This window comes from Callorhinus ursinus, unplaced genomic scaffold, assembly GCF_003265705.2.
Source record: "Callorhinus ursinus isolate GAN/ISIS: 27379988/994484 unplaced genomic scaffold, GSC_fseal_2.0 scaffold7, whole genome shotgun sequence".
In the NCBI taxonomy this organism is placed as follows: Eukaryota; Metazoa; Chordata; class Mammalia; order Carnivora; family Otariidae; genus Callorhinus; species Callorhinus ursinus.
Genome location: NW_027397069.1, coordinates 50,952,076 through 50,979,010, shown reverse-complemented (window position 1 = coordinate 50,979,010; position 26,935 = coordinate 50,952,076). Strand labels below are relative to the sequence as shown.

General features: G+C 43.5%; 1 protein-coding gene across 3 annotated transcripts; it reads right to left on the bottom strand.

The window, feature by feature from the left end:
• Nucleotides 1–2,907: 2,907 nt before the first annotated feature.
• SLC25A30 (solute carrier family 25 member 30) lies at nucleotides 2,908–26,935 on the bottom strand. 3 transcript variants are annotated; one of them, XR_003209007.2, is made up of 12 exons: nucleotides 26,840–26,910; nucleotides 20,602–20,779; nucleotides 20,300–20,420; nucleotides 18,942–19,089; nucleotides 15,920–16,014; nucleotides 14,611–14,696; nucleotides 12,727–12,822; nucleotides 11,935–12,059; nucleotides 10,080–10,218; nucleotides 8,618–8,698; nucleotides 7,067–7,675; nucleotides 2,908–4,304 (listed from the first exon to the last, which is right to left on the bottom strand). XR_003209007.2 is itself a non-coding variant. In XM_025874853.2 (11 exons), exons 2-11 carry the CDS (start codon nucleotides 20,611–20,613, stop codon nucleotides 7,634–7,636), a joined length of 945 nt encoding a protein of 314 aa, XP_025730638.1. In that variant the 5' UTR covers nucleotides 20,614–20,779; nucleotides 26,840–26,910; the 3' UTR covers nucleotides 5,039–7,633. The 3 variants fall into 3 exon arrangements, 2 of the variants coding, with proteins under 2 accessions (XP_025730638.1, XP_025730639.1); XM_025874853.2 differs by lacking the exon at nucleotides 2,908–4,304 and having other exon boundaries at nucleotides 5,039–7,675; XM_025874854.2 differs by lacking the exons at nucleotides 2,908–4,304; nucleotides 20,602–20,779 and having other exon boundaries at nucleotides 5,039–7,675; nucleotides 26,840–26,935.

Genomic DNA, 26,935 nt, shown 5'->3' with positions numbered 1-26,935 from the left:
AAGGAAGGAAGGAAGGAAGGAAGGAAGGAAGGAAGGAAGGAAGGAAGAAGGGAGGGAAGGATTCAGATAGAAATGAAAGTGAAAATACAACTTGCCAAAACAGGGGATGCAGTGAAGGCAGTGCAAAGGGAGAAATTTAGAGCTATAATCACATTCAAAAACAAGAAAAATCTCAGATCAACAACCTAACTTTATAAGTTAGAGAACTAGAAAAAGAAGAAAGAACTAAACTCAAAGCTAGCAGGGGCACCTGGGTGGCTCAGATGGTTAAGCGTCTGCCTTCGGCTCAGGTCATGATCCCAGGGTCCTGGGATCGAGTCCCGCATCAGGCTCCCTGCTAGGCGGGGAGCCTGCTTCTCCCTCTGCCTCTCTCTCTCTCTCTCTCTCTGACTCTCATGAATAAATAAATAAAACATTTAAAAACACATTAAAATAAAAAAATTAACCTTATAAAAAAATAAAAAATAAAATAAACTCAAAGCTAGCAGAATGAAGACTACAGCAGAGATAAATGAAATTGAGACCAGGAAATGGGGCACCTGCCTGGCTCAGTTGTGGGAGTCACATGCTTGATCTCAGGGTTGTGAGTTTGCGCTCCACATTGGGTGTAGAGATTGTTTAAAAATAAAATTTAAAAAAACTAATTCAAAATGGACCAAGGGCTTAAATCCAACACAATAAAGACTAAAACAATAAGACTCAAAAAAAAAAAATAGTACAAAAGCTTTACCACACTGGATTCAGAAATGATTTCTTGGATAGGTCAGCAACAACAAAAATAACCAAATTGGATTTCATGAAAATTAAAAAAAATTGTGTATCAAAAGACACTAGCAACAGAGCAAAAAGGCAACTCACAGAATGGGAGAAAACATTTGCATATATCTGATAAGAGATATATAAAGAAGTCCTAAACTCAACAACAAAAAACAAACAACCTAATTCAAAAATGGGTAAAGGATTTGAATAAACATTTCTCCAAAGAGGATATACAAATGGCGAGCAAGCCATGAGAAGATATTTGACGTCACTAATCAGCCGGGAAATGCACATCACAACCACAAAAAGATACCACCTCATACCCAGTAGGATGGCTTCTCTTGAAAACACAAAAAATAACAAGCGTTAGCCAGGATGTGGAGAAATTAGGACCCTTGTGCACTACTGGTAGGAACGTAAAATGGTACAGTCACCACGGAAAACAATATGCAGTTCCTCAAAAACAAAACAAAACAAAAAAACAGAATTACCATATGATCCGGCAATTCTACTTCTAGGTGTATACCCCAAAAAATTGAAAGCAGGGTCTCAAAGAGATATGTGTACACTCACGTTCATAGCATTACAGCTAAAACATGGAAGCAACCCAAGTGTTCACTGACAGATGAAAAGATAAACAAAATGTGGTCTACACACATAATGGAATATTATTCAGTCATTAAAAGGAAGGAAATTCTGCAATATGCTACGATGTGGATGAAACGTGAAGACATTATGCTAAGTGAAATAAGTCAGCCACGAAAAAACAAATACTCAGGCACCTGTGCGGGGCAGTCGGTTAGGCAACTGACTCTTGGTTTTGGCTCAGGTCGCAACCTCAGGGCCCTGAGATGGAGCCTCCTCTCGTCATCGGGCACTGGGCACGGAATCTGCTGAAGACTCTCTCTCCCTCTCCCTCTGCCCTTCCCCCCATGCGCACACACTCTCTCTCTCTCTCTCTCTCTCTCTCTGTTAAATAATAAATAAATAAATCCTTTTAAAAAATGCTGTATGATTCCACATGTCAGGTGCTTAGGGTAGTCAAAATCACAAAAACAAAGTATAATGTTGGAGAGTGGGAGGAGAGGAGAATGGGGAGTTTCATTTAATGGGTACAGAGTGTCCGTTCTTCAGGATGAAGAGTTCTGGAGAGGGATGGTGATGACGGCTGCACGACAAGAGGAATGTACTTCGTACCACACAACTATACACTTACATGGTAAATTCATCGTATGTGTATTTTCCTATAACGTTTAAATATTAATCTCAGCCTGAACGGAACACGAACTGACAGAGGTTTTGATTTCTTTGAGCATCACAGAGAATAAAGCAATCTGTAGGAAACCCCACCCACTGTGTTCTTATCCCAACTGTCACAGGCTCTTTGGTGACCTTGGGATAACACACATAAGCAGCCCAGAGGTAATAAGCAAATCTTAGGAGGTTGCTTCCATTTAACACAACAGGTATTTACCGAATTATCTACCATGGGCAAATTATCAGGTTAAAAAAGCACACAGTAGTACAGAAAATTAAAGCAGGGATATAATTAAGGATGAAGTCTGCCAGTGGCCTTAAGCAGTCCTCGGATGTTTGGAACTCTGGCTCTAACTGTAGGATGTGGATACCTTTTAAGTCTAGAGCAGTCATCACTCACACACACATTCAGTGGAGACAAGCAATAACTTCTATTTATTAGGCTTCCCTTTCCATAAAGTACTGTGGAATGCTGGGGCGCCCGGGTGGCTTAGTCAGTTGAGCGACTGACTTTTGGTTTGGGCTCAGGTCATGATCTTAGGGTCCAGGGATGGAGCTCCCACTGGGGTTCAGCGGGGAGCCCGCTTGAGATTTTCTCTCTCCCTCTGCCCTTCCCCCAACTCACGCTCACTCTCTCTCTCTCTCTCTAATAAAATAAATAGGGGTGCCTGGGTGGTGCAGTCAGTTAAGTGGCCGACTCTCGGTTTCCGCTCAGGTCATGATGTTGGGGTCATGGGATTCAGCTCTGTGGCCGGCTCTGTGCTCAGCAAGGGGTCTACTTAAGTTTCTCCCTCTTCCTCTGCCCCTCCCACCTCCTCTGCCCCTCCCACCTCCTCTGCCCCTCCCACCTCTATATTATAAAATATAAATCAAATATTATATATACTGCAACTCCCACTTTCCCCCACTTGCCATAAATTGGACATCTGTATCCCAAGCTAGTCCTTTTTGCATTTGGAGTTAATATCTTGTTTTAAATTACAAAATACAGGCTTTTGAGAAACCAAAACCTATTAATTATGTATAAGGAAAATATTTCTAATTCTTTCTACCCTATGATGGTCAAATTTTGTGTCAACTTGGCTAGGCTATGGTGTCATCATATGGCAAACACCAGATGTCGCTGTGAAGATATTTTGTAGATGTGAGTACCACCCATAATCAGTTAACTTTAAGATTACACTCCATGATATGGTGGGCCCTGTCTAATCAGTTAAAGGCTTCAAGAGGAAAAAAAAAACTGAGGTTTTCTGAAGAAATTCTACTTCAAGACTGTAACAGAGGGGCGCCTGGGTGGCTCAGTCATTAGGTGTCTCCCTTTGGCTCAGGTCATGATCCCAGGGTCCTGGGATTGAACCCCACATCAGGCTTCCTGCTCAGCGGGAAGCCTGCTTCTCCCTCTCCCACTCCCCCTGCTTGTGTTCCCTCTCTCTGTCAAATAAATATATAAAATCTTTAAAAAATAAAATAAAAAAAAAAGACCATAACAGAAATCCTGAGTTTTCAGTCGGCTGGCCTGCTCTCCTGATTTGACTTGCCAATCCCCCACAGCTGCATGAGCCTATCTCTTAAAATAAATCATTTATGTATACACACGCAGACACAGACACACCCTGCTGGTTCTGTTTCTCTGGAGAACTCTAATACACACCCTTTAAATCCATTCCCTACAAACGTTAAGTTTGCTTTTTTCCCTAAGAACTGAGTCCATGGTATACACAGGAGCCTGCATCTTAACTTTTTCCTACTTAATAACCTATCATGGACATCATTCCAAGTCAGTAGGCTGAGATCTAACTCCTTCTTCTCAAGAGCAACATAGTAAGCCACTGTATGGATTATTATTTAAGCAGGGGACATACAGACATATAGGTAGTTTCCAGGTTTTTTTTGCTCTTCATTCTATTATTTGCATCAAGCTTTCAAGAAACCTATTTATACACACTTCCCTTGTCTTGTATTCCTATGTTTTAATTCAGAATGGATCTAGTTATAATCTACCAAAAATTTAGTGTCCTATTTTCCCAGCTGCCAGTTTAGAAATAAATCACCTGGAATAAAAGCCAAATGTGTCTTAACAGGTACCATAATGTGCATGAGGGTTCTACTGTCCACATGCCTTTGAGAAATGCCAGGAGCCAGTGGTTCTCACTAACCTTCATGTGAAGTCAATCCTGTACATCATTTAATCTCTCAGGGAAGAGAACTGAGAAAGTGACCCTTTTTCCCCAACTCTCTTTTTTTCAATAAACCACCATGTTTAATTCAAATGTTAATAAGACAGCCACCTAGAAGAAAAAAGATATGTTTTTTATAATCTTATGGATGAGGTTTTATTTTTTAATTTTAATTTTTGTTTAAGTAAGCTTTATGCCCAATGTGGGGCCTGAACTCATGACCCTGAGATCAAGAGTCACATGCTCCACTGACTGAGCCAGCCAGGCGCCCCAAAAATATTTTTCAGCGAAAAAATTAATGACCTAGCTTGCGTGTCATCCCCTGGCTCTTCTATGCCAACCAAAGGTGCCTTTGCCTGATCCACAGTTAACAAAACATCCCAGCCCCTGTCTCTAGCCGACACCAAACACTGAAAGGACTGAGGGAACCTGAAGGCACAAGGCACTCATGTCATCACCCTGGTGTTCTGCATCTCCGAGGGACCTTTCCGAGCCAGTCCATGAATCAAAGTCACTGGCCTCTACTGGGCTACAGAGGATTTCATACAGTGGGACGTGACACAGGTGTCCAGGCAATTAAGATGATGATCCTGGGGCGCCTGGCTGACTCAGGAAGTAGCGCATGAACCTCTTGATCTCAGGTTATAAGTTCGAGCCCCACATTGGGTGTAGAGATTATCTTAAAATTAAAAAAATAAAAATAAAAAGATGACCCCAACAACTTCTCCATGAGGAGAAATGTCTGTAGCCACCTTTACAAGTCCCATGTATTTCTACTCCAACCTTCTGGACTCTTTGAAGCTTGTCTTTGTTTAAAGGTCTCTATCCAAAATAACCACAAATCATTTGGATCATTATGTATTATTCTAGTTTATTAAACAATGAACAAGGTTTATGCCACATAGTCCAACAATGCTTAAATAAAGAGCTTGAGTTATAAAGGCTTATGAAAAATGTATAGTCTTTACATAATACATACTATTTCTAGCTCATGAATAAATACAGAGAACAGGAGCCATTTTTATATCACAGATCAGCAACATTCAGCATCGATGATTACACAAACCCACAAGCAAACAAAATCCATTATCTTCATTTTAGTCATAAAGGCTAAAAGTCCTTTTGCCACATTTAAGCAATATCCAAGGGGGTGGGGGACTTGCAGTCACACCCCCAAAAATAAGGGGACTGGGTCTCCAAGTCCTTAAGTTCTCTCTTGCATGAACTCCTTCAGGAAGCAGAAAAACCAGAACAGGTTAAGATCCTGTTCTACAGAACATGTTTAATAAGTCGACACTGGAGAAAGACTCCATTTTTGTCTTAAAAACATGATCAAGTTTTATAGTGAGGTTTGAGCTTCTTTTCATCCTGGTATGAACATGTACATAATTTGAATAAATTGATACAATGAACGCTGACTCTTTACGTGGTCTTCAAAATGGACTTGCTTCTACTGTTTTAGAAATTATATGTACACTTAAAAAATATGTTTTCTTCATTAAAAAAAAAAGTGGTTCTTAAAAAGTAATCCTCTAAACTCAAGGAACTCAAAAGTGAAAGCCTTTCTGAGAAAGCCATGACCAGGTTAATGGAATGTTTTGGTAGGAAGGAAAAAAAAAATCTCCGTCTAAAAATACAGTTCAGTACCAGGAGCAGGGCCCAAGTGAGCTCAGCTCTGCAGTCACATCTAGAGTGGGCCCCGGGAGCTGGACTTTCAACTAAGTCTTTAATCAATTAACACCTAGACGCCACTCCACCACTCCTTCCTTTCTCTTTTTAATGACTTTGTCTCTAGTTTGGAAATAACAATTCTGCCTCACAAAATCTTTTTTAAAGTAGACATTAATATAAAGAAGCAACATGAATGTGATTGGCAGGAAAACGGCTCGATCCCCCCAAAAAACCCACACGCCTTCGATTCTGGGTTCAAGGGAGGTGGTGACCCATGGCAAGAACAAACTGGAAACCTGCCTGCCTAATACTGCAAGAAGGGTCCACCCCAGAGGCCCCGTCAGTGTGTATTCAATGTTCTCAAACGGTAGAACCAAAGGTACCCAAGTAGCTATGTCCCCTTCTCTGGGCTGTTTTCTAGAAGTGTAAAAGTTCTTCAGGTTCTTGGAGTCACTTTTTATTCTGAAAAGAACAAGATGAAGGCAAGAAAGAAGAGGGAAAATGATTTTTGTTGTCCTTGGAGAAAGAAAGGAAGAGACTATATGCCTCTTCCCGAAACTGGAAAACAGGTGCAGCACTAAAGAGATAGTTTCTAAAATTTCAAGCAAGTGTTTTCCATCCAAAACCAAACAGGAAGTCCGAGACAGGACATATCTTAATAGACATAACCTTAACTAAAGTAAAAACTGAAAAATCTGGAAAAATCAACTCTTCTATTCACTCGCAACATCTTGCTAAAGGAAAACATAATAAAGCTGTAACTTAGACTGTGTTCTCTCTTTTCACAAGGCCTTTGGCGAGGGCCTTTGCTGGGGATTCCAGTGAGAATCCTGTCATGAAACCACTCTCTTCTGTACACCAGCCCGTTGATGCCGGGATTCTGGCGGGACGACAGCACGGCTGAGGTACAACGCCTACCCTCCAGGCAGGTACTACCAGCTACTCTTGTCTTCATTTGACCCTCAACATCAAGAGAGGTTGTTATCCCCATTTTACAGACTGGTATAATAAACTTTGCTAAAAATTGGGAGTAAAGTGCTAACATTACCTAAGACTGAACCCCAGCTGCCTCAAAGATCTTCCATCAACGTGGATCCTGCCATGTTCAAAGCCAACACATCACACGGTCACGGGTTTAGAGATCAATACTTTGTAACAACTCTTCACAAAGGTCAAGCCTTCAAAGGCTGAAAATCACTTACTGTAAGTGAAGGATCCTGCCAAAATCGGAAATTATAAAGCAGTGCAGTATTCCAAGGATCTATTTCCTGCACTGTTTACACCTGAAGTTGAAAGGTTGTGAAATTTCTTCAGCTGACAAGAAGTGACAGTCCCCACAAGTTCAGGAACAATAACACCCTCTTGGAGGCTCCAATCCATGGCTCCTATGAGCTTCTCCAGAGCAGTCCGGCATTCTCAGCTGTGAGCTGAGACACAACAGGGGCTCCTCTCCCCTGAAGAAAACGACACACAGTTCCTGATCTCCTCGCAAGTTTTCTTTAGCAAGAAACATGCGTTCCACATGTGGTCGTGGAGTCGAAGGGCACTTGCATGGTAAGGACTAGTGTTCGGATGTTCGTTTCTAGCATGAAACATCTGAGGCACAGCTGACCACACACAGCAACCAGAACTAACCCCATCTTCATCTGTTGCTCACGCTTCAGAATCTGTGATGAACCAAGCAGTGAGAAGCAGCGTGACACGCAGGAAGCTTTATTGTTTCGGAAAGGGAGCGTTTGCAGAGCGCTGTCTCAGGCAGCCTTGACTTGTCACAAATCCAGTTTCTTCAACTGCTCATATGTCACAAAGAACTGCAGTTACTGGTTAAGGCTGACAAAGAAGATGCTGTCTTAACAACATGGACACATAAAAACAGACTCACAGACAGCACATTTAACAGATATGTCTGGGCAGACCACGTGCCTTGGACAGGATTGAACATGAGGGGCTCCATCCTTACCCACCTCAAAAGATCTTCCCATTAGCCTTCCCAAGGTCAGCCTGGAACAGAACCACCACAGCGGAGATCTCTAAGTCCCCTCACATCAGCTCCCAGAGCCTCTTCGAAGATGACATCCCCCCTGAATAGCTCTGGCGACCGCTGTGGTGGGCAGACTTTCCAGAACAGTGAATTCTGTGTGAAACAGAAAGACAGCAAGCCCTGGGAAGCTCTCCCCAAGGGTCACGGTGAGGCAGGCCTTCAGCAGCGGGGAGGGGCAGATAAAGAGAAACGGGGATGGTGAAAACCACATTCCCTTCTTGATAATTCTGCCCTTCCGTGTCTAGTGAACCGTCGCTTCTTTCCTCCCCACCACTTTGGCATACAGGAAACTGTGCTAATCGGCCCAATAACTCAGGAGCTAATTCCTGTTTATCTGCAGGCACTCTCTAAAATAAGCATTCTAGAATACTGCTGCCAAACCGCATCTTTCCCAAGGGTGGCTAGGGATATCAAATCAATCCCTGTCTCTCTCTCTACTCGTAAGTATTCTCAGCTTCGAAAACTGAGTCTGAATAGAAATCTGTATTGATGTCAGTCCCTTTCAATAACACCAGCACTAAACCAAGAGTCATATAGCCCAGCACAGAGATTTTATACCCGCTGAGATAGAAACTGAATCATTATTTCTTAGAATCAGAGGAACTCAAAAGAACAAAAAGCCACTTCTAAATTATCATTAATAATATGACAGTTTATACAATCTTCTTTTAGCTACATCTTTTTTCAGATGTACTGCGACAAAAAAGGATACAATGATATTCCAAGGACCAAGTCTCAACCAATTTGGCCAAAATCCTTTATACAGAGCAAAAAACCCTTCATTCTTCCATGTCTACGGTGGGGGGGGGGGAGGGGGACAAGTTAACTTCCAACTTTCCAATTAGGTCAAATGCGTTCATAATTCATTAGTAGCCAGACTGAACGATCTATTTTTCTTAAAAATAAAATCCTGTTTGAAAAGACTTTAAAACCTCACTGCCCTCTGCCTCTTTTTGTTCTTTAACGGATTCTGCATGGGAGAAGCCAAAGGCTCCGCGTCAAACCAGCCCATGCCCAAGCAGGCAGACGGCCGCTGGAGGAGCGAGAAGTGAGACTGCCTCCCAACTGGCGTCTCTTGCCTCCCGGCCCCATGCACTCCCAAGCAGGTGGGAAATAAAGAAGGGAAGCAGTGGTGGTAAAGACCTAATTCGGGCCACCGCTACTTCACGTCACTGGGTGGAAAAACATGCATCTCTGCTCCGCTGAAGCAGCCCCTGAAATCTAGGCTGTGCCAGCATCACGCCAGAGGGCAGGAACAGCAAAGGGGGCCCGGATCCTCGGCTGCCGGCAATCTAGTCGGGGAGACAGCTGCGGACTTGCATCCCCTCATGAACAGGAGGCCCCACTGTTTAAACTGAAAATTACAGTAAAAGTGATGTGTTCTTCTGAGAGACGTCCGAATGAATGAGATTCGTTCCAGTAGGACTTGGGAGGAGGGAGATACACTTTGGAAGGAGACACAGCTCCACTGAATGGCAGAAAATCTGACTATTTTCTCTACCTTTACAGCAGAGCCACGGTATAAAGGAAATACACTTTCATTTCTAAAGATTCATCTAGATTCTGTATTTATCAAAGTTAGCCCCAATGTGGCCCAAAATGGGTACTATCCCAGGGCTTTAGAGCATCATTCATGTTCGTTATAATAGCCCTCAAAATTTAGTTACTTCTCCGGTTAAATAGATGTATACAAATAAGTGTGCGTGTGAATATGTCTATATTCACACACACACACACACACACACACACACACACACACACACACACACACATATTTGGGGGGCAGTTTCAATGACTGAAACAAACCACTAGAATATTGAAGATTAAGTAAAATAAATTTGCTTATTTCATAAGTGTCCCTTATTATTATTAATTATACTAACAAGGCTTACTACACATGAATCCAAGCACTACACTGTTTTGTAGGCATCTCAATTTTTTACAATAACTCTATGACATACGTGCTATTATTGTCCCATTTCACTTACGAGGAAACTGAGGTATAGAATCTGTACCTTGACCAAAGTGACACAATCACAAGTGACAAACCCACAGGTTTGTCTTGCTCTACCCCTTGTGTTTTTCGTGATAAGAAAACTCTTCGGGGGGGACAAGTAAACTAAGGAGCTGGGAAAGGACCTCAGGACCCTGCCCAGGGGCACATCCACGCTCACCTGTAACAAGCAGTCCAGGGTACCTGTGTAGCCAGAACACCTGCCGTCCCGAAGGACTCTCTGATTCATCATCCGTGTCCTCACAACATCGACGGGGTTGGAGGCCAGCGCCCCAGCCAGACCACAGGTGAAGCTTGAGCTATGAAAAAAGATACCAAGGGAAAAACAAACAGTTTGCCACCACTGAGCCGCAACCACCACCATCAGAAGCAGGAAGCAGCCTCCTCCCAAATGACGCCAAAGTGACATGTAACAAGAGGAAAGGGTTCCAGGAGAAGGTCCATCACTAGAGCGCTGCACAAACTTCTTAAATATGGCACTCATTACAGTGGCTTACAAATTCCGGCCCCGACTAAGAATACCTTTGAGGTTCCAGAATGTCAAAGAATCATAGAAACATGAAGGAATGTCCTCCAACGACGATCTATTGCATCTATTTGCTATAAGCAGGACTCAGAGTAATTTTAGCCCCATCACAACCGTACCACTCTTGGAGAGCAGAGAAAAAGATGTCTCACTGTAATGCCCCCCAGGGGTCTCCGGGTCTACGAAACTTTCAGTCTCACAAGACTAAGACCACACTTGGTATCAATCAGCTCCGGGCAGGGTTTCTCAACTTCCACACTCCTAATATTTTGGGACCAGGCAAGTCTCTGTTGTGGGGGGCTGACCTGTGCACTGTAAGCTGCTGGCCTCCACCCAGCAGGTGCCAACAGTACTCCCCAATCCTAACAATCAGAAGAGTCTCCAGAAATTGCCAAAGGTCCCTTGAGGGGCAAAATCACGCCTCAGTGGATGAAACCATGATACATCCATATTAACCCGCAGCTATTTAAAAATACATGAAATTTGTTTGTACTGACATGGAAAGATATTTGGAATATATTATTAAATTTAAAAAAGCAAGTAAGAACAGCAAATACTGCATGGTACCACTTATATGTGGAATCTATAAACAAAAAACAGAACCCGTAGAAACAGAGCAGAAGAGTGTTGCAGGGGGTGAGGGATGGGGGAAATCGGAAGAGGTTGGTAAAGGGGCATAAACCTTCAGCTCTAAAATGAACAAGGTCTGGGCGCCTGGGTGGCTTAGTTGGTTAAGCGACTGCCTTCAGCTCGGGTCATGATCCTAGAGTCCCGGGATCGAGTCCCACATCAGGCTCCCTGCTCAGCAGGGAGTCTGCTTCTCCCTCTGACCCTCCCCCCCTCATGTGCTCTCTCTCTCATTCTCGCTCTCTCAAATAAATAAATAAAATCTTTAAAAAATAAATAAATAAATAAATAAATAAAATAAAATGAACAAGGTCTGAGGATTTAACATATAACAGGGTGACTATAGCTGATAACACTATCATATAACTGAAATTTGCTAAGAGAGTACAAGTTAAATGTTTTCACACACACACACAAAAGGATAAATATGCGAGGTAATGGATATGTTAATGAACTTGGGGGGGCAGATCCTTTCACATTGTGTATGCGTATCAAATCATATGTCATACGCTTTAAATAGCTCACAAGTTTGTCAGTTATACCTCAATAAAGCTAAAAAATTGAAATAATATAAATAAAAAGTAAGAGAATGTTAAGCATGATCTTGCTTGTGTAACATGTACACATAATATACGTTTATAGACATATTTGCATGTGCCTAAAAACCAAGCTGTTGACCATGGTTACCTATGTAAACAGATAAGGACTTTTACTTTTTCTTGGTTCACTTCTGAATTGTAATTTTTCAAATATGAGAATACTTTTATAATAAAACTTTAAAATTTCTATATATTTATAGCAAATTGCCACCCTGAACTCATGTATCCCTAAAATATCATTTTTTTAAAATCTCTAAACATACAGCAAGTGGGTATACACAGTGTCTCCCATTAGGCCCGAGAGAATCAGATGCTTCTTGGTGAGGTCATAGACCGGAAGCTCCACGCCGACAACGATGGCAGCCCTCTGGGCCGTAAGGGACACGCCCTGGGTAAAAATACGAATAACCAAGATTCAGACAGCTCTCCACGGAACAGGCCTTGAAAAAAACTACAGAGTGACAGAGTAGAAAAGACCAGAGGGTAAAGAACTCAGAAGCTCCCATGCCCAGTTCTGATCTGGCACTAACTGTATGACCTTGGCCAGACCCTGGCCAGGCCAAGTCGCCTCACAGAGGCTCTGGTTTCCTAGTACATACTGAGAGCACTCTGCTGGATGACCTTTAGGGTCTATTCTGTGAACTGACAGGTGACTAGATTACCAGGGAACAGCACTCCATACCAGCGCCTGCCTATTAAAGGTCTTCACTTAAGGACCAGGAAACCCCACAGATCAAAAAATCCAGCATAACTATAACCTAGAAAACCCTTCCCCTTTTTTTCAAGTAAACAAACGAAAAAGTGCTCAATCTTCACAGATTTTCTTATGCATGAATTAGTCAAAAGGCACTTTAAAACTATGACATATTCTTTGTATTCCCATTTCACAGGTAATGAAATTAAGAAAGAAACTTCGAGGGTGGACGTCACTCTTCTTCCCGTACACCATTTTGACATTCGGATTAAATAAGAGGATGGAAATAGGAAAAATAAATTCAAAGAAGGAAAACGGGGAAGAACTAAGTAAGGAAGTTGGCTCTGTTTTGCGGACTTACCTTCCACAGTCCCCTTGCTCCCTCTTGCTGGTAAATGTTAATGAAGTTGCCTATCATTCCACCTTGAAAGGTGCTGCTTTGTGCTTGCATCCGTATCTAGAGGTTATTTTAAAGATGAACATGAGAAGGAAAGCACATTTCTCTCCAAATGTAGACTTCGGAAAATCATTCAATCTGTTGTTTACTAACCACTGAAAGACTCGCAGTATAAACAGGACTGTAATGCTAGTTTAAAACGCCCTTTGTAGGATTTATAAGGATTTAACATTCATAAGGATTGGTTCTGAGGCACTTTGGAATCAAAAGATGGATTTTTAAAAGTAGTCTTTTGAAAAGGAAAGAAAATGACATATTTCCTTGTAAGTTACTGAACAGGAAAAGAGAATGTGATGGTATCCTGAGATTTCACATAATTGATAAAGAGTATCCAGCACACTTGGCAGCACTAAGCATGGACAAGCATATTTCTTAAAGTAGTTACTTCAAGCCACTACTATTTCCAACCAGCTGAACCCAAAGGTATGCAGGCGAGCTGAGCACGAGATGACCACATGATGCCCGTCACAGTCTGTTACACTTGAACTTACAAATAAACTTGACAACGGCTGTGGAATTCATATGACCGAGATTCCAACATAAAAATAATGTTTGATGTAGCTCTCTACATTTTTTAAAGGGTTTTCTCACTAAAAATTGGTACCTTATTTTTGTTTAGAAAGCAATTATCTCTAACTTCTAAAAGACAGTGTTACTGCCATGCTAACATGGGAAAATAAACCAAACTACAGGAACTGCCTTTCTATGAAGCCCCGACAAATGTTTAAGGTATTAAGAGGCATATGGATATTTTTCTCCACTTTTCCCCAACAAAATCCTAGCAAAAGCACCTTCACATGTGCTGCACCTTCACTGTGCAGAGGTGTAGTGTGCTCCACATACCGCTGATGTTTGTCACAATCTCCTATTAGAGTGAAGGCTCTGAGGGCAGGGTCCTTATCTTACTCATTTTTGGATTCTAAGCATGTAGTACATCAACTGGTAGAAGGTAGAAGCAGTGAACACTGGTTAACTAATAGGAACAAATAAGGAGAGGGAGGGACAGAGACAAACATCCTCAGAGCATTGAAAAAGCAAATCCTGGGTGCCTGGGTGGCTCAGTCGGTTAAGCATCTGCCTTCGGCTCAGGTCATGATCCCGAGTCCTGGGACTGAGCCCCGCATCAGGCTCCCTGCTCAGCTGGGAGTCTGCTTCTCCCTCTCCCCACTGCTCATGCTCTCTCTCTCTCTCTCATTCTCTCTCCCTCAAATAAATAAAAATTAAAAAAAGAAAAGAAAAAGTAAGTCCTGCCTAATTTCTATTTTGTTTAATTAGTTTATTTCCTTATCTTTTTCCAGAAAGGATCTAAGGAGGCCGTATCTCTGGTATCGGCAAAAAGGTCATCCAATGCGATATGTCTAACTGTGGTAAGGAAATATTTCCATTGGTATTTCCTAAAATCAAGTTAACAGATAACATCACATGTTCAGAAATGATCATGAGTGAACAGATTTGTGTAGAACTTGCAGCCCATCCATTTTTAATGAACCAATAAAACCTGGAAGATTTTCAATGAAAAATTAAATTCAAATGTATCCAAGCCCAAATTTTTTTTCTGCTTAATCGCCAAAAACCTTGTCTCCACAATGAGCTCTACTTTGGAGTTCCTCCGTATCAGCGGGAAATCCATCCAGTGGATGTTTCTAAGTTAGAGTCTTCATGGCACTTAAATCATAAACAAGTTCACACATATAGTGTATGTTATATTTGCAGCTTTTCATTATCTGAATGTTGTTCTCAGTAAGAAAATGTGGGGTATGCCTATAAGATATGGATCGTACTGCTTACTTTCAAAACATCAGTTGGATTAGCGATGGTTGAGGATACAACTCCAGAGAGAATTCCACACACCACATTTATCAGTAGAGTTTCATCTATAAACAAACACATATTATTCAACTTTTCGTATACACAGAGCTCTTCATATCAGTCGCTCAAATATAGGTGTAACTCGTACATGCCACTTGTACATCTTCAGAGAATAGTAAAATTTCTATTTTATGAATAAAGCAATTTTTTAAAGATTTTTTTTTTTTTAAGTAATCTCTATACCCAATACAGGTCTTGAACTTATGACCCTAAGATCAAGAGTCGCATGTTCTACTGACTGAGCCAGCTAGGCAGCCCTGAATCAAGCAATTTTTAAAATATCAGGAATTTTGCTGGCTTAACAGGATTTTGCCTAGCAAAATGACTTGATATCCAAGAAAGGAATGTGAATTATCATGCAAAGTGAACAACTATGTACCAATTCACTTTTGTGTGTGTAAATGCAGACCACTGTAGTAATTACGAGGAGGCATATCCCACAGGAGAATAAAAAAGATACACTCCCGGGGCCCCTAGGTGGCTCAGTTTGGTTAAGCGTCCAACTCTTGATTTTGGCTCAGGTTATGATCTAAAGGTCCTGGGATCGAGCCCATGTCAGGGTCCATGTTCAGCGGGGAGTCTGCTTGAGATTCTTTCTACCTGTCCTTCCCCCCACTCATGCGTGTGCATGCTCGCTCTCTCAAATAAATAAATCTTAAAAAAGAAAAAAAAGATACACTCCTAGGAGATACCGAGAAGATAAAAGTTTTAAAGCACACTGTATTTATTTAATGTGAAATATACTGAAGTGCTAAAGCATCTTAGCTCCTCCTGTTGACCACTCTCACATAACAGCTGACTAGTGCTCATCCCATTGTAAAAAAAAAAGTTCTACGGATTAAAGCAAAGTCACAGAGTCAACTAGCAATAGAGTATTAGAATTCAGTTCTTAATACTAAGAAGGGTATTCACTGCTTTCCTGAAAAACAGGTTATAATTCCTGATTTTAGAATTTTTAAGTTGGCTCGAACTACAATAACACACCCTCTAGTCTGGGTGTTTTGGAGATGAGGATAACTAAAAAGTTGTTAAGATTGCTCTTTTAACTGTCACTTCAGCTAAGAACGATGTGCTTTAAGCACCATTCATTCAGACTTTACATCCAGAGTTCTTCTCAGCAGTAGTAAAGTCACAATCAGGCTCAAGAAAATCTGATCTCGCCTTGACTAGAAAGACACACAACCCCCCCACCTCCTGTCCACAAGTGGAAAAGAGATTCCCCACTCACCTTCTGGGTGTTCAACAAACAGCCGCTTCAAGCTCTGGTAAATGCCTATCTTGATAGTGCCATAGGAAGCCTGGCGTAACATCGCAGGGGCAATCCTGTCAAACCAACGTACAAAAGGACAAAGAAATCCTAAAAATCACTTTAAACCCTCTAGAAGACACACACACACACACACACACACACGCAACCACGTGTACCTTCCACAATCAAACTACGCTAAACCAGATTTCTCACAATTCAAGATCCAACAAAAATATAGCTGGGTTCAGTTAAATTTGTGCCAATTATTAGTTCACGAAGTGAAAGCTCAACCCCTTGTAGTTATCCTTAATGAAAAGTTAAGTGCATGTGGAGTTCTAACTTGCTCACCGGTGTTCAAGGGAAAAGGCTCTCCTTGCTCGGGACAAAGCGCCCGGTGAAATCTGCCCTCGGCAAGCATCTAGCATTCTTCCACTGCTGCTCTGGAGCTCATCTCCCACCTCGTCGGAGGCGCTGTTCCGTCATTTCCTCTCCCTCTCTTAGCCTTCGGGACACCAGAGCCACCCTGGGGCAGTTATGTCCGCTGTTCCTGCACTTCCCACCTCTTCTCGAAATGCCGTCTGCCTTCCCTCCCCCTCTCTCCATCAAAACTGCCTCAGTTGAGGTGACCCGCTGACAACTCTGTCACTAAACTAAATGATGCGTTCCACTTAGTACCTTACACAACCTCTCTGTGGTATTTGCTACTGGCCACCCTCTGTCCTCCATGCAGCTACCTCCTCCCTGAGCTCCGTAACATCCCCCTCTCCTGTTTGTTTCCTCTTCTCCACAGCCTCCTCCTTCTGTCATCTGGGGGGGTCCCCAGAATTCCATCCCGTGCTTCCTTCTCTCCCCACTCTCCACACATTCCCATGCTTCCACCACTGTCAGAGACTCGGGACGCCTAATTCCTGCTTCCAACACGGATGCAACGATGCATTTCCAACTGCTCGGTAGATTTCTCAATGCGCATGTCCTATCCCCAGCCCACCTCCGGATCCAGAGTCCCACACGGAACTCACTATCCTCCCGTTCCAACCAGTCAGCTCGCCTCTGTTTCCCAGACCGGGGAATGGAAGCTCCATCTACGCTTTGGCCCAAACCAGAAATCGAGACGTTAGCCTTGTCCCCTGCTTCCTCCACACCCCCTCATATGTTAGGTCCCATAATACGTCAACCCTACGCCCTAAACAGCCTGTCTTCTTTCTCTCTGTCCCCAACACAGCACCTCTGTTCAGGTCCTGCTCCTGGCGCGACAGCCTGTTTCCAGTGTCATCAGTCTTTCATCCCGTCTCCCCACGACAGGACAGCTTCTCTTCACCATGGAAACCCTATCTTGTCAGTCTCGCACTTACAGCCCCCCAGTAGCTTCGGTCCGCCACGGGCATAGCAAACTCAAGAGCCTACAGGTGCCAGGCGGAGGCCTTAAGTGACTGACGCAGGCTGGGTCCAACTGCACACACATACACCGCGTGAGAGGCTGAGGTTTCAGGAAACCAGAGAAGGCCTCCTTGATGCCTGCTCCTATTATCCTAAGTGAACGAATGTGGGCCCAGATGTTGACTTTTTGCAAGAAAATGGAATCCCAGGTTTGTGTGTGCAATTTCTCATAGCTGAAAGAGTGGCCCAAGTGAAAAACAAAAACCTTTGGTGACGGGTGGGTGGGAGGGCTGTGAGGCCCAGATTTGGGACCAATGGTGTAGCGGACGAGGTCAGGATGCTTGGCCCGTCCCGAGGCTGTCCATGTCCTGACCCCTCATTACGGCTGCAACCCCAGCTCTTACTGCTCACCAGCCCCCACGCTATACCCACGCCGAATTACTTGCAGTTCGTAGAATGTACTGTGCTTTCTTGCACATTCTACTGGCTCTGTATAAATATACAGTTCCCTCCTAACTTCACCTGGCTAACTCACTCTTCTTGATCCTGCAAGCTCGGACCGGGCGCTGCCTACATCAAGCAGCCTTCCTGAAACCCACCCTCTTTCCTGTCCCCACACTCTGGGCTTGACGCCCTGCCTCCACCAGATTCTAGTACTCATCATCAGACGCCGCTGTGTCCCCCGTTCCCACGTCTGCTGTCCCCACTAAATGACAGCTCCTTCACGACCGTGTGTTGCTTGCTGATCCCCATCTGTCCGCCCAGATCCAGTCTTTTAACCTTCTCTGTGATGCTCTGCGCGCCGAGAGGGTGGTGCCCACGGATTACGTCATTCAGGTTCCCCTGCCAGCTGACTTCCAGGTGGATTCCACCAGTAGACGATGGGATGGAGGGAGGCAGGAGGAAGAGGGATCCTCCTCTCCCTGGGCACTACCAAAGCATCCCCCCACAACGACTGTTCGCTCCTTCAAGGCTCCAGTCTTAACAGGCTCTGCTAACGCCATTCCCGTCCTTGTTCTCTTGGTTCTAGGGTTGGTACCAACTTCTCACCTGGATAGTTTCTTGGTACCTCAATATCCCTCCTTTGTTCCCCTGGCCCTTAAGCAGTGCCTTCATTAAGGTCTCCTCACTGAAACCACCCCAGCGAGTTCTGTTTTCTGCGGGGACTCGGGCTGACGTAGGCACCTGCCATACTCACTTTCCCATCCCGCACCCTCACGCTGTTCACTCAACGTTGGATTCAAGAAAAGTTGTTCACAGCCCTTACCCACAGAGGATACTCTGTCATTTTCCTTACAGCAAAAACCTCAGTAATTCAGAATAGCCAAGGGGAAGGGCTTTTTCCAGAGTGAAACACCAGTGAATTATGGAATGTTTTTTGGAAACAAATGTAATTTTTGCATTATTATCTATATTTGAATATAATAAAAACATACTTTCACCACAACGCTCATTACATAAAAGATACATAGAAAATAAAGCTGAAATGAAAAACGAAAAATCTGCAAACTACTTGCTCTTTTCAAATATATCTCAAATTTCTACTTTTTCTCTATGAAGCCTTAGTTTTCAGTCTATTCATTTGGAAGGTCAATAGTCAAATAAAACACAAAGGTCTACTTACCCTGAGTACAGAGCTTTCAGCCCTTCTTCTCTGCCTATCTGCACTAACGCATGCAACATTCCTCGATATCTGATTTCTTTAAAGTTTGCATCATTTGTCTGGCCTTGAATCTGGAGCCGTGTCTTCGTTAAGTCAATTGGAAAAGTACCTTAAAATTTTTTTAAAAAGAAATATTTCACTTGGTAAGAAGAAATTCCACTAAATAAAGGATACATGGTGATCTATCACTGAGGAAACATTTCAACTACAATGTAAACTAAGAAATGTTATTAAAAAATAGCAGATACTTTGCAATCTTTTCTCTATTTAAAAAAAATTAGGAACCAAAAGATTAAAAAGACCCCAGAGATGCATAAACCTATTTTCCTTTCTTTACGTTTTTATGTAGTTCTCATCCTACTCTACCTAGGATCTGAGAGGCTGCACTGCTGTGAAACACAGGTACACAGAATGATTTACACAAACAGGAAATTTTAAAATATGTTACTGTTCTTTGCATCTGTGAAAGCTAAAATCAGGTTCAATATGAACAAAGAAAGAGAAGTTCATTTTCCAAAGGAGTGTCTCACTTTGTGTCCTGCAGTCTAAAAGCAAATCTGTTCACGCAGCTAAAAATGTTTAATCCAGTGCCCCACGGAGAGTCCACCCAAATATGTAACACTCACTGTCAGCACACTTGATCCACCGTGGCAATGGGAGAGCCCACCCACACGGGCAACCAAGTGGGTGGGTGGTTCCCGCGCCTTCACCCCTCAGCCCTGCTCCTCACTGGCTCCTCAGGGGCAGCCCCTGTCCCAGGACAGCAGTGACCGAGCCCTGGAAGCACAAGACGTGTCCAGCCCGGCACCTGGCACTTGGCAGCTGCTCAGTGAGGATTTGTTGAGTGAATTATGCCAGGAAATAGACAAAGATAACCGGGATCTGATGTGGCACTCCACTGAGGAGGAAGTCACAAATACGGTAGGTATGGCTAATGGGCAGGGGAGGACCTGGGAGCTCCTCCCAACTCTCTACGGCCCCAGGCGCTAACAGGGGCAAAGTGGGGGAAAGGACAAAGGAGCGTAGGGACAGATGTGATCTAAAAATGACTGATAAACCTTCTGTTTGATTAACAGGTTCCACTTTCTCCACACTGAACTTTGAACTCTAAACGGCTAGGCAGCCAAAATGACTCTGTGTTGGAAAAACATACCAAAAGAAGGCAATTTTGAAATCTGAGATTAACATTTCATGCTCTCACGTGCTGTGCTTGAACCACAGTCACATCAAACACCAAACAGCGACCTTAACTTCTCATCGACATCCCGACATCCCGAGCAGCAAGCAAGTGACCTGAGTCGGCCCCTCGGGCTCCTTACCGCATTCCGCTGTAATGGAGGCCAGCCCTCCGTACACAAAGGGCTTCCAGTTGAGGGCCGACATCTTCACCACGGTCCCTTGTCCTGGATCAGAGAAACATAGCCTCCGATAGGGTTTTTCCTGGACACAAAAGGAAGGCATGTCAAAGTTGTAACTCTGTGCACAAGCAGTTTCTTCTTTAAACTTGTGTTCCATTCGGAGAGTGCCATCAGATGCTACCGGTGAACAACGCCCCCCACCCCCACCCCAATTCCCCAGGGGAGCCTCAGCTTCATAAAGCAAACCTCACTTTATCACTTGCCTTAAATCTCATTCAGGCCTCAAATAATGCAATATGCTGATCCAGTGATACGGTGAATGTATTTAGTGGAGCACAATGGAGGCTATTTTCTGGGTAGTCCGTTTTATCTAAAATCCATTTTCACTCAACAAATATTTGCCATTAGTTTGCCACTGTCTTAGTGAGTCCCTCAGGTGCACTAGAGCAAAAAAAAAAATGTTGCAATCCCGTGTACTAAGGTAAAATGATAATTACTTAAAAGTACCAAAATGTACTTCTAGTTCACACTCTATAAATGTCTGTTTTCTCTTCTTATCCATATGCCATTAATAGCTGGGAAGCAGCTTGGTACAAAGGAATGAGGTGGCATCCCTCCTAGGGAAGTGCCTATTAACCCCTAGGCTTTGTCTTCATCAACATCCTCACCATCCAAGCAGCCAACACAACCAATTAGTGGTGGAGCCTATACTTTTATTGGCTAAGCTAAATAAAATGCCTAGCTTTTACTCCTATTGTGGGGATTTTTTTTTTTTTAAGATTTTATTTTCTTTTTTGACAGAGAGAGACACAGCGAGAGAGGGAACACAAGCAGGGGGAGTGGGAGAGGGAGAAGCAGGCTTCCCGCGGAGCAGGGAGCCCGATGCAGGACTCGATCCCAGGACCCCAGGATCATGACCTGAGCCGAAGGCAGACACCTAAGGACTAAGCCACCCAGGCGCCATATTGTGGGGATTAAATACACAGTTTTAAACTAGCACAAAACAGACACTCAACAATTGTCTTCCATCTTCCTTTCACCTAAAAGGTGCTCACATGCCGTGAGAAGTATTTACACACCTGCCACACCAGGTCCCCCATATTCATTACACATTGTTCAGTTTTATGCACTTTCAGTTGGTAAATCTGCCCATTAACAGGAGAAACATGCAAATTAACAAACATTTGCATATATACTATCAGCCATAATTATTGTGGTTTGAAATAAAATTTCTAATTTATTATAGTCATTATTGGTGAGCAATACACCCAGGGTTTTGACTCTGCATGTTTCAGGAGTTTCTCAAGACTACATTTCTCAAGAAAGGCCTGCCACAAGTCATTACTGCCAAAAATGTCAGTTTGCAACAAGGCCCAGGGGCTTGTTTAAACTAAGAAAAAACACAAGGAACCCAAAGGAGATTCTAAATACATCTACCAGTGGCTATTCTCATTTACAGACATTAACCGAATTCAGACTGGTCACAAGTGAGTATGGAACCTCTATGAGCATGGAATCTGAAAAATCTTCATTTGCTTTATGTGTTTCAGGACCAAGAACAAGCCCTGCCCCCAAAAAATCATCTCAGCTCCCTATCATCCTTCCAAACGTTTAATAATATCTGTACATAACTAATTCTTAGCCTTATGAGATTCATAATATAATGATTAATACTATAAGTTATATAGACTGTCAAAACACATTAATAATAAATCCAATAATTCATTAACTGTCTGCTAGTACCTTCCTTAATCTACTTTTGGATTCTGCTGAATTCAAGGTAAAAAAAACAAAGCAATAACTACGTAACAGTGACCTGTGGAAGCACTATAATTTACCATTAGAAAAGTGTCTGATACAAATGATTTCAGTGGATCCCCCAACAAGTTTGGGATAGGAAGACAGAAAAACAGACTAGGAAATGGAGTCTCAGCAAGGTGCCGTGCCCAAGGCCACACAGCTGATGGGGCAGAATTGGGCCTCCAACCCAGGGGTTCTAATTCCAAATACAGTGTTCTTTCTGCCACCACCTGAAGCTGTATGTGATCATAAAGGAGTGATGGTGTTTTAATTAAGGAGAAACTATTACGAAGCAGCTTCGAAAAGGTAGTACTGATAAGCTGCATCTTATAAACAACAACAAATATGCTTAATTTAAAAGTCTTGAGAGAATATAATATTCAGAAGGTAGACAGTCAATCTAAACAGCAATAATTTATTTTTCCAATACACAGTATACAATGATAGTGTTCAAATAAATTTTTGCAGTTGTTCACAGTGGTGAAATTCACACATATAAAATAAGCCATTTTGGTGAACAATTCAGTGGCACTTCACACAGGATGTCGTACCACCACCACCTCTATCTGGTTCCAAAATATCTCAAAAGAAAACGATTACCCAGTTGATTCCCCACCGCCCCCTCCCTGTGGCTTCCATCTGGTTCTTATTTTCTTGTGATACTATGTAAGCATTAAGCATCTGTGTGGCACATAGGACCCCTTATTAATAGTTCCTAACCTGACTACAGAGCTTCGGAAAAGTATAGACATTAGGGTCCCACCTATGGAATGAGGATCTCAGGGACATCACAAGCATCTGTACTGTTACTGTAAATCAGTGAGTTAAATATGTGGTGGCCAATTCATACCTTGGAAATACTTACCACTTAAATTCCCATTTTAAGTACTTAATTCTCAGAGATGATATTAGAGTTGACCCTCCTTCTTACTCATCTTATTTAGTAGTGACTTTTTTTCTACACATACATATGCGTGTGTGTCTCTCTCTCTCTATAGAGAGAGAGAGAAATATATATGTGTCTGCATATATAAAGACACACACACACACGCTTTCCTGCAAAATGTCAGCAAAACTTTATGGGAAATGGAATCATAACTGATCTCTAATTTAAAAACAAAACAAAATATTTTTTATTTTATTTTTTTTAATATTCTTGCCTTTTTTTTTTTTAAAGATTTATTTATTTGTTTGAGAGAGAGCATGAGAGGGGAGGGCCGGAGGGAGAAGCAGACTCCCTGCTAAGCAGGGAGCCCGATGCAGGACTTGATCCCGGGACTCCAGGATCATGACCTGAGCCGAAGGCAGTCGCTTAACCAACTGAGCCACCCAGGCGCCCCTAAAACAAAATATTTTTTAAAGACTCTATTGCCATATGGCCTCATGCCATCTCACTGATTAACTCTCTGGTTTCCTGCCACTACTTATTTGTTTTACTAGCTTAGTTTTTGTTTTTTGTTTTGTTTTGTTTTTTGGGTTTTTCTTTAAGATTTTATTTATTTATTTGACAGAGATAGAGCAGAAACACAAGCAGGGGGAGTGGGAGAGGGAGAAGCAGGCTCTCCGCTGAGCAGGGAGTCCGACCATGACCTGAGCCTTTTGGGCTCCATCCCAGGACCCGGGGACCATGACCTAAGCCGAAGGTGGACGCTTAACCAACTGAGCCACCCAGGCGCCCCTAATAGCTTAGTTTTAATGGCTACTTTTGGTGACTTTGTCTTCTGTCAGTTTTTTTTCTTTTTTTAAGATTTTATTTTTAAGATTTTGAGAGAAAGCGACAGAGAGCCAGCGAGTGGGCAAGCACAAGTGGGGGTGGGAGGGGCAGAGGGAGGAGAAGGAGAAGCAGGCTCCCCGCTGAGCAGACACCTGGCCGGGACCCCGGGGAGGGATCACGACCTGAGCCAGGATCCTGAGCCAAATCAGACACTTAACCAACTGAGCCACCCAGGCGCCCCTATCTTGTCAGTTTTGATATTAACTTTTCAGTTAGATCAAAACCCAAAAGTTCTGGGTTCGAATGCAAATATTCAACTAGAGCTCAAAACTGTGTGGAATTGCCTCCCCCAGGGTTTGAATCAAGTGGATGGAGCACACACCCATTTGTCCCAATTCAGATGTACCACCACCATAAACTCATCTTCCACAAATGAGGGTCCATTCCTGCATCCCTGGTTAAACTGTACGAAAGTACCTTCTATTCAATTACAACTTTTAAAAGTTAGATAGGAATAGGGTAAAAATTAACTTCGGGCTCCTCTCTTTTCCTTTCCCAACGCTAGGACTAGATTATTGAGCAGTTAAGCCTACTGCCCACCTTCCCAGGTTAATGTTTGCTGGGTCAAAGAAAGAATACTTTAGGGACACCTGGGTGGCTCAGTCGGTTAAACATCTGCCTTTGGCTCAGGTCATGATCCCAGGGTCCTGGGATCGAGTCCTGCATCGGGCTCCCTGCTTGGCGCGGGGCCTGCCGCTCCCCCTGCTTGTGCTCTCTCTGACAAGTAGATAAAAAGAAAGAAAGAAAAGAAAAGAAAGAAAACTTTAGCTAACTACCAGAGAGTATCAGTAGTCGGTCAAACATGCAAACAAGAAAAGCTTCCAGCTAAGGCTGCAATAGGAGACATTATGTCCAGTATGCCATGCTGGCCACAGCAGGCTGAGACAGGGCTCCAGCTATCTCAAGCTGAAATCTGTTCAGTAAACCGAACCATTTCTTTGTTTTGGAGTGCTCTTTAGAGGGGTTTTTCTCACACACATTAACCTCCTAGCACCATTTTTTGGGAAAATCCCAACTCTACTCAAGTCCCAAGAATGACAGGCCAACACAGTCAGGGAGATCAGTGTCCTTAGCAGTCACTAGTGTCTGGACGACATCTCAGCCTGAGATCCAGGGAAGGGATTATAACTTTGCAAAAACTCCAGTGTCAGGGATAGCAGTGCCTGTGGATCACTTCCCACTTTGCACTCCTCTTTAGGTCAACCCTCTAGCCAGACTAAACCTGGGTACCACCTCTCTGCTGCGTTATAAACACAATGCTAATAACCACAGCCATCATTATTGAATATCTTGTATGTCAGGCATTGCTATACATTTTCCACATTAAGGATTTTATTTAATCCTTACAACCCTATGAAATAGGTACCATTAGCCACATTTCACAATTGAGGAAAGACAACCTGAGAGAGGAAAAGTGACTTTTCCGTCACACAGTTACAAAGTCTGCAAACTAAAGTCTCCCTGAGGGAACACATGATCTTTCCTCTATGTACTACAAAGCCAGACACTATTTTCCAAAGGTTGTTAAAAAATATTAGCAGGTGGTAGTGTCGAAATTCTGCACATTCGGAATAAATGTATGATTTTCCTGCAAAGGAAACAAAAACTTTCCACCTATTTTTTTTAAGTGTTTCCTGAGTGGAAATGTCTATATTAATTAAGGATTCCAAAAGGCTCTCCCTACACTTAGGATATGTACCATAGCCTCTCTCCTATATTTTCTCTTACTCAGTACTTATTTTCTCTTTACCTCATTTGCACAGCTGCAAAGAGAGGTAAAATATAGTACAGTAATTGCTTCTGGAACTTCGGGAAGCTTTCCAAGTTTCTGTTATATATTTAATTCTCGATAAGTTCTTTCGAATTTACTTGTGTTTCCTTTTCAGTCTGCAGTCTTAAAACTGGAATCACTGTCTCTAAACTTCTGTGACCTCTTAAATCTTTGTTCCCCATATGTCTGCCTTTCACAGACTCTTATTTCCCATTCTCTTTAAAGGTACAGTATAGAAAATAAGCTCATCACAGACTTATGAAACGGGGAATTTAAAAGGAATCTTAGAAGTCATTCCTCATTTCATACGAATTAATTGAGCCCACGACCACAAAACTTGGCAGAGGCAAAGCCAAGACCAAAATTCACGCCTTTCAATTTTTTTCACTACCTGAGGAAGATGAATCTAGAATCCGTAGGACAGTCCCAACACTCTTCTGCTATTCTTGCCCAGGAGCAACAATGCTGAACACTGCAAATGCTTTACATGAACTTAACACCTGGAAAGACGCTAAAATCCAGAGCTACATTAACCTTCCAAGCAAATGAAGTGCACCCGTCCCTACAAACGTGAGCCAACCTGGCGTGTCCCAGGAGCAATTCCGAGTACAGTGTGCCCTCTCCCAGAGTAGGAAGCTCTTGGGGACCGGGGTAGCGCACTCTGAATAAACCGCGAGTGGGAGGGATACAGAGGCAGGAAAAACACACCGTGGGGGCCGGGGCGCACACGCTGAGATGCCACCCACACGGGCCTCACACTTGGGACCTGTGACGCTGGGACATAAGTCACCCCTCGCCGCCAAGTGATTGAGTCCCTGGAGCCGGCGCCCCTGCTGCCGGCGCCCCTGGCGGAAGAGCGCGACCCAGCCCCGGAACCTCGAACCCCAGGGAGCCGGGCTCCGCACGGGAACCGGGGAGCAGCGGCAGCCCCCGAGCACGCCCCGCCGCGTCGGCGCTCTCCCGGGCCGCAATCCGACTGCAGTCCCATCCCCGGCCGAGGCCGACCCGAGGCGCAGCACTGGCCGCGGCCGGGCAGGGAGTCCCACGCCGACCGGTTCCGGACGCCGCGGCGAAAGGGGGGCGGGCCGGCAGAGGGGCGACCCGGAGCAGGCACAGAGCTGCCAGCGCGACCGCGGCCCGGTGGTCAGACACTTACCCGGCGGCGACGGCTCCGCCAGTCCTGCTACCGCGCCCCGCTGCACCCGAAGCTAGCCGGCACCGGAGCTGGAAAAAAGGCTGCTGAGCAGCGGGG